The sequence below is a fragment of the Lepidochelys kempii genome, chromosome 2, assembly GCF_965140285.1.
Source record: "Lepidochelys kempii isolate rLepKem1 chromosome 2, rLepKem1.hap1, whole genome shotgun sequence".
NCBI classification, from domain to species: domain Eukaryota; kingdom Metazoa; phylum Chordata; order Testudines; family Cheloniidae; genus Lepidochelys; species Lepidochelys kempii.
Genome location: NC_136381.1, coordinates 84,917,982 through 84,930,889, shown reverse-complemented (window position 1 = coordinate 84,930,889; position 12,908 = coordinate 84,917,982). Strand labels below are relative to the sequence as shown.

Here is a 12,908-nt window from a genome sequence, read left to right as displayed (position 1 = left end):
GTGAGAGCAGTACTACAATCACCGTACAAGTCTCAGAAAAACACACGTTTCTGACACAGGCGAAGAATATCACTTGAACTCTGGTGGAGTGAGCCTTGAAGTCTGGCAGGTATACCAGCACACTGTGTTACCCATTTTGATATCCTCTGTAAGGAAATGGCTTGACTTTAGAAAACACAGCCATAACTCTAAATAGTCTGATTGATTTGGTTCCATCAATATAGTAAAGCAAAGTCTAGTGTGTGTCTCTTTTCTCCTGATGCAGAGTGTGGCTCAGGGAGAACTTATGAAGACCGGCAGTTTGATCAACTGATTTAGATGAAAAATTCTCAGATCACCTTACAAATAAACAGGTGCAGTTGCAGCACCATCTTATTCTTATGGAATGTTGTATAGATGTGGTTCAGATATAAATGGCTAAAGCTCACTGACTATTCCTGGCTGAAGTAATAACCATTAGAAAGACTGTCTGGAGTGAGATGGTGCAGGGAGCAACCTGACAGAGGTTCAAATGGAGGCTTCACAAGTCTCAGATGAGCCTGACTGAGGTCCTAGGCAGCAGCTGGTTCTTTGACTGGTGAGTGTGTAATAGTCACTTGAGAAACTTGATATCTTGGAATGAGTAAAGACCCAAGCACGACTCTATAGGTAGGTGGCACGCTAAAATCACCAAAAGGTGGGACTTTAATAGATCCGAACAAAAGGCCTACCTATTTTAAGTGCAATAAGTAGTTGAAGGTCTGTGGGAATGGGTCCAGACCATGTTGGACTGCCAATATTGAGGAACTTTTCCTTTTAGACAAATACATTCTTCTAGTAGATGCTTTCCTGCTCTGTGTTAGTATTTCCTAGAGCTGTAGCAAGAAGTCTTTGTCTATAGTATTTCACCAGCCAGTCAACAGCCATACCCTCAGTTGCAATGACTTCAGGCCTGGTATATCTGGCCATGGTATTGTAAGATCAGGTCCAAGAAATCTGGGAGTTGGATTGGAGGTAGGATGGACATTTGTAATAGTCTGTCAGGCGAAACAGCCTTGGCCCATATCAAACTATGACAATGATAATGGCTTTGTCTCCTTTGATTTTGGAAAGGACCCTGGAGGTCAAGGGCATCGATGGAAAGGCATACAAGAGGGCTTTTTCCTGTTTGTAATAGGCTCTCATGAGAAGGAAGGTGTTTGGTAACAACCCTGGGAGTTACCTCCTCTCTGGAACAAAAATTCTAGCACTTGGAATTGACATTGATGGGGAACAGCTCTATCATCAGGGTCCTCCAACAAAGGAATATCATCTCTATGATAGACGTCCACAACAACCACTTGTGAGTGGTGACCAACTGTCTGATCAGGATGTCTGCCAGTTTGTTGCTGACACCTGGGAGATGAAGAGCCATTATGTTATCAACTGTTGGTGGTATGTCCAGGGCCCAATAGCTTCCAGGCAGAGGGGAGAGGAGCATGTGGCTCTTTGCTTGTTTATACGGTGCATCACAAGGTGTTATGTATCAAGATATGCTGTGGGAAGTTTTGCAGAACAAGTAGGAAGACTATGCAGGAGGATGTTAATACGGAACTCCATATCCTCTAAAATCCCATATGTCCCCATATTTGAAGGTAGCCCAGGTGGTCTTGCTAACCTGTATCAGACACATCAGTGATTACAGTCTTATTCAGAGAATGGTACCTCTCCATGCATGTTTACAGGTTCTCTCTACCACCTGTGACTGCTCTAACTCTGGCTCAGATTGAAGTCTGGCAACTGGCACCATGTACCTGCATGCAGACATATGGCCTAGCAGCCCCAGATACAAGTATACCATCATAGGCATGTTTTCTTCTAACCCATGCACCAGTGTTTGCATGGACAGGAACCTGTCTTCAGGGAGGCATGCTCTCACTGAACCAAAGTCAATCAGAGCTCCTATGAACTCTATGGTCTGTGGTGACCTGGAGAGCTAGAATGATGGAGTAAAGTGTTACCACCTTGAATCTGAGGTGGCATATATATTTGTTCAGTCTCCTCAGGTCTAAGGTAGGTCAAAGACCTTCTTTTCTTATTTGGAATAAGGAAGTACAGGGAGAAGATTCCGCCCCTTTATTCTCACATTCTCTTCTACTGATCCCAGACAAAGCAATTAGTCCACTTCTGTTTGTAACAGACTCTCATTAGAAGAGTCCCTGGAAAGAGGATGGTAGTGAATGGATTTGTATAGGACAGACTTGGGCAGTGATAACTAATACCGATTTGTCAGCTGTAATAGCTGCCCAGGCCTGGTAGAATGGTAGCAGATGGTTCCAGAAGGTTGGTGTAGACTTCAGATTAGCACAGTTGTGGCTCTTGACATTCTTGTTAAACCTACTGCCTCAGAGGGAGCTGGGATGGTCAAGGAGGCAGAAGAGGGGCATCCCCTGGAATACTAGGTTTCTTCTGTTGCTGATATTCAGTCTGTCAGTCCTGGAAGCAAGGTGTACTCTGCCTTTGTTTGGGTTGATATCTGTAAGGCTTTCTGTAGGGAGCCAGCAGATAAATCTCCAGGGACTTTAATATAGCCCTTGTGGGATTCAAGAGAGTTTAGGCCAAGTCCATCAGGACTTGCACTACCTTACCCTTCAGGACAGCAAGAAAGCCTGGCAGGCCAGCCAAACCGCTTTGAGCTCCCTGACGTTGATTATGGAGGGCCAGATCGTCCCACAACCAGCAGCCCTGCATGCTGCTGGCCCAGGTGTGCTTGCCAGCCCACATCTGAAGCATCAGAGACCAGGGTCACTGACGGCGATGGGGCCACAAAGGGAGCTCCCTCCAACACCAACCCAGAGTCCAACCACCAATCCAGGGATGACCAGATGTGATCCAACACCCAGCTTACCCGGTCTAGGTCGTGCCTGTTGAGAATGTATACCGATGCCAGCCACACTTGCAGAAGCCAGAGATGGAGCCAAGCGTGACAGACCACATATGTACATGTGGCCCAACAACCAGTCAGGTGCGAGCCGTGGTGAGCGGGTCGTTCTTCACATGGAAGATCAGGTCTGACATGGCCTAAAAACGTGCCTCCTGAAGGAAGGCTCTGGCTCGCATGGAGTCGAGGACCGCTCCAATGAGCTCTATCCATTGCACTGTCCTTAAGGTGGACTTTTTTTGTTGTTTATCATCACGCGCAGGTCGCAACAGGTGGAGATCACCAGATTGATGCTCCTCTGCACTAATTCTGGAAATCTGCCCTTGATGAGCCAATCGTCAAGATACGGGAAGCCCTGGACCTCTTGATGTCTCAGGTTAGGGGCCACTGGCACCAGACATTTTGTGCATACTTTTGGGGCCAAAGGGCAGTGCTGTGAACTGGAAATGGCGTCCGCCCATTATGAAAGGGAGGAACCGTTTGTGACCTTGAAATATGGAAATAAACATTCCACAAGTCAAGGGCGGAGTACCAGTTTCCTGGATCCAGGAAGGGGATGATGGAGGCCAGGGAGACCATGCAAAAATTCAACTTCTTGAGAGACTTGTTGAGGCGTCGTAGGTCTAAAATAGGGCTGAGGCCCCCTTTTGCTTTCAGGATTAGGAAGTAGCGGGAGCAGAACCCTTTTCCTTCCATGTCCCCAGGGACCTCCTCTACCGCCCACAGGTGCAGTAGGTTCTCAACCTTCTGAATGAGATGTTGCTCATGACAATGGTCCCTGAAGAGGGATGGGGAAAAGGGTGGGTGGGAGAGAGGGGCGGCCGACAATTGCAGAGTATAGCCCCGAGATACTCTCTCTAGCACCCAGCAGCTCGAGATGACCCACGACCAGGCTGAACGGTAGGGACGGAGATGGCTGAGGAAAGAATCAGGTGGATACAGGGAGATGACTGGGGTGTTGCTCTCGAATTCACCCTCAAAATGAGCGCTTCTGGCCCCCTGGATGCTTTGCCAGACTGGGTGGGCTGTGCGGGTGAGCGGCAGGAGGAAGGGCGGTGATGACTAAAGCTTGTGTCTCTATCCCTTCTCCTTGCAGACCCCTGTCGAGGCTGGCGGCGGGGGTGACCGGAACTGCTTCCTTGCAGACTGCAGCGTATGCATACCCAGCAAGCGAAGAGTGGCCCGAGTGTCTTTCAACCCATGCAGCCTCGCGCCCATCTGCTCCACAAAGAGTCAATTCCCACCAAATGGGAGATCCTGGATTGAGGTCTGCATTTCTTGGGAGAGGCCAGCAGTTTGAAGCCTGGAGCTGCGCTTCCAATGAGCCCCAAACTAGCATATAAAACTGAGTTCACCACATGCTCGAGAGAGTTGACTGAACCCAACACAAGAAGCTGACGAATCCTAAATGCAACCAACACCTGGACTATCCATGTGGAAAGGACCCTCCTCCATCTCAGCGTTAAGAGGATAAGAAGAATTGGTAAGATTTCATTTCAGAGATTGTATTTCCCTTTCTATTCTTTAATATAAATATCTGTAGGTCATCTTACTGAGTCTACACTCTCTAGCAAGACCTAAAGTAACCATATTTTAGATTATAAATCCAAGACAACTGGCCTCAAGAGAGATTGAAAAGAATTGTTTTAAGCAACTGCTTTTAATATTCTAGACTTGTCCCTTTTGAACCAATCTCGTCAAAGAGAAGTAACCACAATCTTCAAAGTGCCTTAAAGACAAGTGCACCCTTGGAAGTGTGATAAACAGGTACTAAAGAATTGTTGATCATAAGTAAAAGTAATAAGAAATTTGCACTGTTCTTTGCTATAACTGCTGAGCCTTAACTCTAGCCTGTATTCCATGTGTAGTCAACACATCTGGTTGTGTCCACATTTGAGTGGTAAATTCCTGACTATACACTGAAGTGGTTCTGGGTGAATTAATAAATTTTTGGCTGGTGAAGAATAAGCAAGTGGCCTGGTTTGAGAAATACTGCCCAAGTTAAAAGTTGACCGGAAAAAAACCCACCATGAAACTAGTGGGTTAACACTCCTCAGACTCAATAAAAATGGGTTATCCCATTGGGATTCTATCATATATTGGCAAACCTAGTTAGTCTGAAGCTTTAAAATCTAACTGGCATCCAGCAAAATTCATAAATTGAGTCCCTTTCATGCTTACACCACTCCCACACTGGTTGCACTCTGAACAGAGGCTTCTTGATAACCTCATTGGGGTCATTCTCTGATGGCAGAAGAGAGGGATCATCGCTTCATACCAACAAGAAGGAATAAGTCAGGATGGTATGGAGGAATATATTCCTCATAGAAGAGTGGCGCTGGTACTGGATCGGATGTCTCTTCAATACTGGGAATATCTCCAGGGTGATACTGATGCCTCCAGCATACTTGAGGTTGTTGCTCAACTCCATTGTTGACACTGGTTACAGGTTTGGTGCTAAGTCTCTCATTCTGCCCTTTTAGGAACTTTGTCCTCAGAGCTGTGTCTTGCATCTTCCATCTGAGAACATCCCTTGGTCTTGGAAACAAGCTTATGCCTGGACCAGCTGTGCAAGTCAGCATCCTATTTGAGTGGGCGAAGATGCCAGCTTTGCTGCCTAAGTTGGGGAAAGTTGTATAGGAGCCAAGCCGTTGGTCCTGGTACTACTGGTGCTAATGCACTCAATGCTGAGACTGTCAGCACTGAAATCTTATGCATTGGGGACTTCTCCAACATGTTGAGGAGGTTGGTGTTGATGCTATTGATGCCAACTCTGCTGATGTCCTTTTTACATTATTTTCATTGCCTTATCCCAGAATAAGAAAAATGATTGAGGGAGCACTAGCTGATGCTGGTACATCTGGCCTCACTCTGATCAGAACAGTCATCCCTCAGGATCCAAGTGACCTGCATGGAGTGCTCAAGTAAATATAGATTGAGCTGTGCATCCCAGAACTTGCAGGTCCTGGCGGAGAAGAGCTTGCACACAAAGTACTTATCTAGGAGGCCTTCTCTCCTAGGCAGAAGAGACATTGGTTGTGTCCACCCTTCATAAGGATCAGTCAGTCGTATGACAGGCAGGGTTTGAACCTTGGGGCGTGGCAGTTGATGCTAAGAGCCTTGACCTGCCATAAATGGGGGATGTACTGGATGACAGGTGAGTCAATCATCTCTTGCTATTTTTTAAAGGAACATGTTTTTTCTCTAAAGTGTGAAAACAGAATTCTTCACCAAATGGGTTGAAAAGAACTGGTTTAAGGGATCGGAACAGAGTACCAGGCTAGACACTTGCTGGATTCCATCTTGCTGTCACAGTTAAGAGGCACATGAGGTAGGAGAACGGCCCCTCAGCCTTTTATGCCCTCACATGGGAACATGAGAAGGCACAGTATGCATACATGACCATGAAGAACACTGCTATTCAAAAGAAATCCAATCTTGTGCACATGAACACCTACAGTGGGACCCACACTTGACACATACTTAAAGAAAGAGTGGATCTTATAAATATTGGTCATGACCAACATTAGAGCTAGTTGGAACATTTCTGACAAAAAGTATCAAAACATTTTGGTTTCAACTAAGACTTCATCAAAATGTTTTGGGTTTTTTTGGGTTGGGGAAGATAAAGAGACCCTCACATTATAGCCTAGTGGTTAGAGCACTGGCCTGAGACGTAGGATACTCAAATTCAAGTCCCTGCTCTGCAAGAATCAAAGTGATCTAGTGTGAAGAACTCTGCTTTGAATCAGGCAGGACTTGAACCTGGGTCTCCCATGTACCAGGCCACTCCCCTAACCACCAAGCTACACATACATCAATCATTCAGGCATTCGGATCTCTCTTCTCAAATTGACATTTTCTGCACAATTCCATTTTCACAAAAACTGTTGAAAGGGTTTTTTTTTCATTCCAAAGCAGAACACACACACATTTTTCAATCTCAAATGTTGCAGCGAATCAGAATTGTCATCTTCCTGTTAGTCCTAACAATACCACTACCAATTCTCATCTTCTCCTTGTCTTTTAGCTTCTCTCTTTTTGTTCAGCCACTGAAACCTGATGGCAACAGAATTTCTTTAGAAAGGTCACCTCTGCCCATGCCTCCTAACTGAGACAGAGGTGCAGGTATAGTTCTAGCACCTCTCCTTTACAAGTTATGGGGTCCTTTTCTCTTTGGGGATGTCTATGTGAAATTACTCATACTACAGTAATCTTAATAAATCAACAACAAAAATATTAAAAAAGAGAATGAAATAAATGTTTGCTTAACACATCTAAATTAATCCTTCTCATGACTGAATCTAAATAAGGCACTGGAAACTTCTCTTTTGTCCAGAGATCAATTCTTGCTCTGTGCTCCTTAGATACTTAAGCCATTCCCCCAATTTTCCTAACTAGTTACACACAAACACTCTAGGACTAGGAGAATTACTCATCCTGCAGGAAGCAGTCCAATGAGGGATGATGACTAACAATAGCAAATAATGACCTTTCAAAGGCTGAACAACCTTGCTCAGACACTACCTTACATGGACCACCATAACTGGCTATACCAAGATTCAGAGAGGCCTCTTAACTTCTCCAAGCAATTATTTCTTTTACTAAGAAATGACTTATGACCAGATCCCCAGACCTTCCATCACAGTTATGAAGGAAGAAGCAGCAGGATTTGGGTACCGCCTGGATTTATGGGTCCAAAGAGAGAGGCTGTGTCACACAAAATGCCCAGGGGATGATGACTATGTTTTCACACTAGTAGAGGGAGAGGAGTGAGCTTGAGTAGACAATGAATTCAGTTTGAGATTTTAACATCAAAAGGTGAAACCAGGACATCATAAGACGTCTGAAAGATAGGCCAAAATGTGAAATTGGATGGAGTGAGACAGATCAGGATTAGAAAATTAAATTTCATCTGGAGGATCCACTTAGCTAGGTAAGCATTCAATGGCCTGATGTGAGATGCAATTGCCCCATCAATCATTTCCCAGGAGAGAGGGATTTTTTTTGCTGGCTTGTGTTGAACAGCGCACCAAAGTTTGACAAACCTAGATGAGTCAGAAACTCTGATTCCTGAACAGCTCTTAGTGTTCAAAGACACATCAGTAACTGCACAAGTCAGCTGAGGTGGGGCAGGATAGTAAACTTCTGCCAATAAAGGGATGCCAGCATCACAACATTGAAATCTGCAAAGACTATGGGAGCAAATAAAACACCAAATGATACGGTGGCATATTAAAAAATACATTTGAGACAGAGCAAGCCATAAATATTTTTGAAACAAAAGAAATATGCAGATAGGCATTCCTTAGGTATCTGAAAGTGAAAGTCTCCTGGTTCTGCTACTGCTGTGACAAATCATATAGTCTAGATCTTGAATTTCTTGCAGACCATAAAAAACTCCAAAATCATATCCTCAACTGACACTCTAGGTCATCTCTGGTCCAACCCAAACAGCCGGTCACGCTCTGAATCTGACGTTTGGATTAGATGTTGATATAGAGCAGTGGTTTCCAAACTGCGGGTCAGCACCACTGACCGGGCCATTAAAAGTCGTGTCGACGGTACCGCCCAGGTAAGGCAGACTAGTCCATACCTGTTCTGACACTGTGCTGCACCCCAGAAGTGGCGAGCAGCAGGTCTGGCTCCTAGGTTGGGGGTTCCCATTAGCTGGGAACCAGCAGCAGCAGCGCAGCCTTCAGAGCCGGGTGATCAGCCAGCAGCCACCACTCTCCGCTGTGCCTTCAGAACTGGGCAGGTGGAGAGCGGTGGCTGCTGGCCGGCCGCCCAGCTCTGAAGGCAGTGCCACCAGCAGCAGCACAGAAGTAAGGTTGGCATGGTATTGCCACCCTCACTTCTGCTGCTGGTGCTGCTTTCAGAGCTGGGCACCTGACCAGCAGCCACCACTCTGGCTGCCCAGCTCTGAAGGCAATACAGAAGCAAGGGTAGCAATACCGCCTCCCCCTACAATAGGCTTGCAACCCCCTTTTGGGTCTGGACCCCCAGTTTGAAAAACACTGCGGAAAATCACACATATTTTGCGGTCATAGCAAATTTTGCTGTTTATGCCATTACCAATGTGATTTCTCCATAATTTAAGTAGACCCCTAGGTATAGGAAACAGCAGCAGCAAGATTTAAACACAACTGGGAAGTGAATGGCAAAACAGTGGACAGAATCAAAGATGACAGATATCCACCTCCAGAAGTTTCTAAAATTTAGAAAGCTGCTTCACCAGTCATATTTCCACCCACTCCCATCTCTTCAACAGTCAAGTTAATTCCACTGATTAGCCACAAGGCATTCTCTCAAATAAGAAATGCCTCCACCCATTTCCATTTCATATCTGGGCTTCCAGAGCAGTGCTTTCCAAACTTTTTATGTCGTACCCCCCTACCAGTAATGGAATCTGTCCACACCCCTCCAGGAGTCGTGACCCGGAGAGGGGCAGGGCTGGGTGTCTTTCCCTTCCCACCCCTGTAGAGGCTGGCCCAAACCCTGCCACGTCCCCTGAACGTTCCTCCATACCCTCCTGGGGGGGGGGCACACACAGTTTGGGGACCACTGTACTAGAGAGTTGTATAACTCATGTTTCTTAAGAGGCATAAGGAGCTTCCCTTTTATCTTTCTAGAATAAAGTTTTCCACTCCCAAACTCAAACTTGTTTCTTTCAATAAAAAATTAAATGTGATAGTAACAAATACCGCAAAGTGACACATTCAAAAATGTGGAAAAGACTTGAGATAAAAGCCAGCGAGTACTTTTTCCTCAGAAAGAAAAACAGTCACAGTCCTGATAACAGAGAACTTTTGTTTCCCAGTTACAAGGTTTCTTAATCCAACAAATTCTTCTCTCCCAAGAAAGTATCTGAAATTAAACTTCAACAAAAAACAAAGCAACAAAACCCCACTTTGTAAATGAATTTAAAATTGCAGAGAAACGTAACACATGAATCAATCATTAGAATCATAGAATATCAGGGTAGGAAAGGACCTCAAGAGATCATCTAGTCCAACCCCCTGCTCAAAGAAGGACCAATCCCCAACTAAATCATCCCAGCCAGGGCTTTGTCAAGCCTGACCTTAAAAACCTCAAAGGAAGGAGATTCCACCACCTCCCTAGGTAAGGTGTTCCAGTGCTTCACCACTCTCCTAGTGAAAAAGCTTTTCCTAATATCCAACCTAAAGCTCACGCACTGCAATTTGAGACCATTACTCCTTGTTCTGTCATCTGCTACTACTGAGAATAGCCTAGATCCATCCTCTTTGGAACCCCCTTTCAGGCAGTTTAAAGCAGCTATCAAATCCCCCCTCAGTCTTCTCTTCCGCAGACTAAACAATCCCAGTTCTCTCAGCCTCCCCTCATAAGTCATGTGTTCCAGTCCCCTAATAATTTTTGTTGCCCTCCGCTGGACGTTTTCCAATTTTTCCACATCCTTCTTGTAGTGTGGGGCCCAAAACTGGACACAGTACTCCAGATCAGACTTAACCAATGTTTAATAGAGGCGAACGATCACATCCCTTGACATGCATCTGATGAAGTGGATTATATCCCATGAAAGCTTATGCCCAAATACATTTGTTAGTCTCTAAGGTGCCACAAGGTCTCCTCTTTGTTTTTACTGATACATTTCAGAGTGGTAGGTGTGTTATTCTGTAACACACACGCAGGTTCCCAATATGTAGTCAACCAATGAGTTTCCTCTGCCCAGGAGGCCGCAGCTCACAGTGGTGACCTACAAGGCTACAGCCACCAGGGGCTGAGAATTAACAGCCGAACAACGAGGGCAGCCACTAGCCACTGCAGCCCCGGCCGGCCAGGGGCACTGAGCACAGCGACCCGGTGCTGCTCTTTAGCGCCTCGCCAGGCAGACAGTGGCAATCACCGCGCACCGGGCGCAGTCCCTTCCCCGCAGCCCCCGCTCCCCAGAGAGGGCCGCAGGATCACGTGGGGCAGCGCGGCACGTGCCGGGCTCGGCAGCACCACACCCCCGAGGCTGTCGCGCGCTAAAACGCGCAACGGCCGCTCGGTTTGGGCAGGATCAGGGACTCCAAGCCCGCTGCCTCCACCTCGCCCCGCGCCCGTGCCTCCTCCCTGCCCCCGCAGCGCTCCCAGTGTCGTCCCCCCCCCCCCGCACAAGCCGGTCGTAGCAGCCCAGTTCTGCCCGCCCGGGCCCCCGCTACCTGGCACACGGCGCTGCGGAAGCCGCGGTACGTCTCCGCGTCGCAGCTCAGCACTTTCTCCTTGGGGTCCCCCTGCTCCTGGCGCCGGTCGAACAAGAACACGGTCCGGTCCCCGCTGCCGTGCGGCCCTGACAGGCTCGGCTGCGGAGCCCTCGTGCCGCCTCCCGCCGCCGCTGCCGCTGCCATGTTGGGGAGCAGAAAGCCGTAGACGGAAGCTGCCCAGTCACCGTGGCCTTCGCCTGAGCCTGGCTTCAGGCGCGCGGGCTCCCCCGCCTGGCGCGGCTCCCCCAGCGAGCGGAAGCCTCCGCTGGGAAGTGGGCGGGGCTGGAAGGGGGTGGTGCACCAGGGAGGGGGTGGGGCCTCGGAGTGAAGGGGCGGGGCCTCGGGATGGCGCCTACGCCAGGGAAGGGGGAGCCGGAAGTACAATAGCGGAGGGGGCAGGGCTGAGTTAAGGGACTCGGAGCGCGAAACGGAGATGAATCCGCCTGAGGGCGGAGCTAAGAGAGCTGAGGGCGGGGTAGGGACCGGGCAGTTCCGTCTGTCCCGGAAGTGAAGTTACTCGCGAAAGAATCATCCCGGGAGGGACTAAAACCAAGGGCCGTACGTCACTTCCGTGCCAGCGTGTACCATAGAGAGGGGAAAGGATGTAGCCAGGGAAGCCCCGATTTTTCACCCAGGAATTCTGAGCGCTGCTGCTGCCCCCGCAGGCGGTGGGACGAGAGCGTCTGTGCAGGCGGCGCCGGAATCACGTGGTCTTCTGCTCCCCTCCCAGCCCGGGGCCGCTTCCGGACCAAAGCGAAGCTGCCGCGCTGGTAGGCGGAGAAGGGTCGCCCCAGGAGGCTGCTGGAAACTCTGGCCCTGCAGCCTGAGCCTCCACCTCCCTCCCCCGCTTGGAGCAGGGCGCAGAGCAGCCCCCGGGCGGGCGGCTGCTCTGAGCCCTGGAATCGCCCTTTTTGCCCCGGGCCCCCGGCTGTTCCCACCCTGCCCCTCCCGCTCAGTGGTATCGTCTCGGGGCGTCGCTGCCAGACGCCCTCCGCGGGGCTCCGTTGCCAATTGAGCAGAGGGCCGGGTCCCGCTCCTCCTGGAGATGAGCGAAGATGCAGGCACCGTGTCAGTTGTTCTCAGCCCACCCTGGCCACGCAAAGCAGGGGACCCGGCTCCGCCCAGCCGTCCTGCAGCTGTTGTCCCTTCCCACCTGTGTTTCCGCAGAGGAGAAGAATCTGTTCTGGAGCTGCGTGCTTACAGAGAGAGTTGATTGACTCTGAAAATAACGCGAGGGTGGGGAGCAGAAGTGTTGTACTGAAGTGACACCCACAACCCCACATACAATCCCAGATGTAGATCCCTAGAAATATCTAGTAAAAGATCAAGCTGACAGTAATTTGTGATCAGATTACGTATGACCATTATTAGATGTCAGGGTTAGCACACTACTGAGATGAATGGAGCTAATCACTACCTTTGCTATTCGGTTTGCAAACTGAGGAAGACATGCTCCATTGTCTCTGCCCTGATAAAGCCTAGAAAATATTTTTAAACGTAAACATAAATTCTGCAGAAACTCATTGGACAGTGATAACAGGAGTGCTGATCTATCAGTTGTACTGGTTCAACCTACCTATAATCATAAACTACTTAAATCTAGAATACTAAGGAAATTCACCCAAAACAAAAAGCAAACAACAGAAAACCGACATCATGGAACTAACATGATGTTTGCTGTCATCATATTGTTCATTCTGCTTGTGTGTTCTACTTGTTCACCACTCTTTGTCTGGCTGGTCTATTTAGACTGTGTAGGTGTTACATACAGCCTTGCTCGTGCC

General features: G+C 48.2%; 1 protein-coding gene across 9 annotated transcripts in view; it reads right to left on the bottom strand.

The window, feature by feature from the left end:
• The window catches only part of SMCHD1 (structural maintenance of chromosomes flexible hinge domain containing 1), a 182,581-nt gene extending 171,020 nt beyond the window's left edge, over positions 1 to 11,561 (bottom strand). For 4 of the 9 annotated variants that reach the window (XR_013635308.1, XR_013635309.1, XM_073331462.2 and 1 more), the window contains exon 1: positions 11,083 to 11,561. Coding sequence is in view for 6 of the 9 variants with exons in the window: in XM_073331462.2 (XP_073187563.1) it covers positions 11,083 to 11,268 (186 nt within the window). In the remaining 3 variants the exon portion in view is untranslated. The remainder of the gene's footprint in view (positions 1 to 11,082) is intronic. The other 5 variants (XR_012157253.2, XM_073331464.2, XM_073331465.2 and 2 more) reach the window with 2 other exon arrangements.
• Positions 11,562 to 12,908: the final 1,347 nt, after the last annotated feature.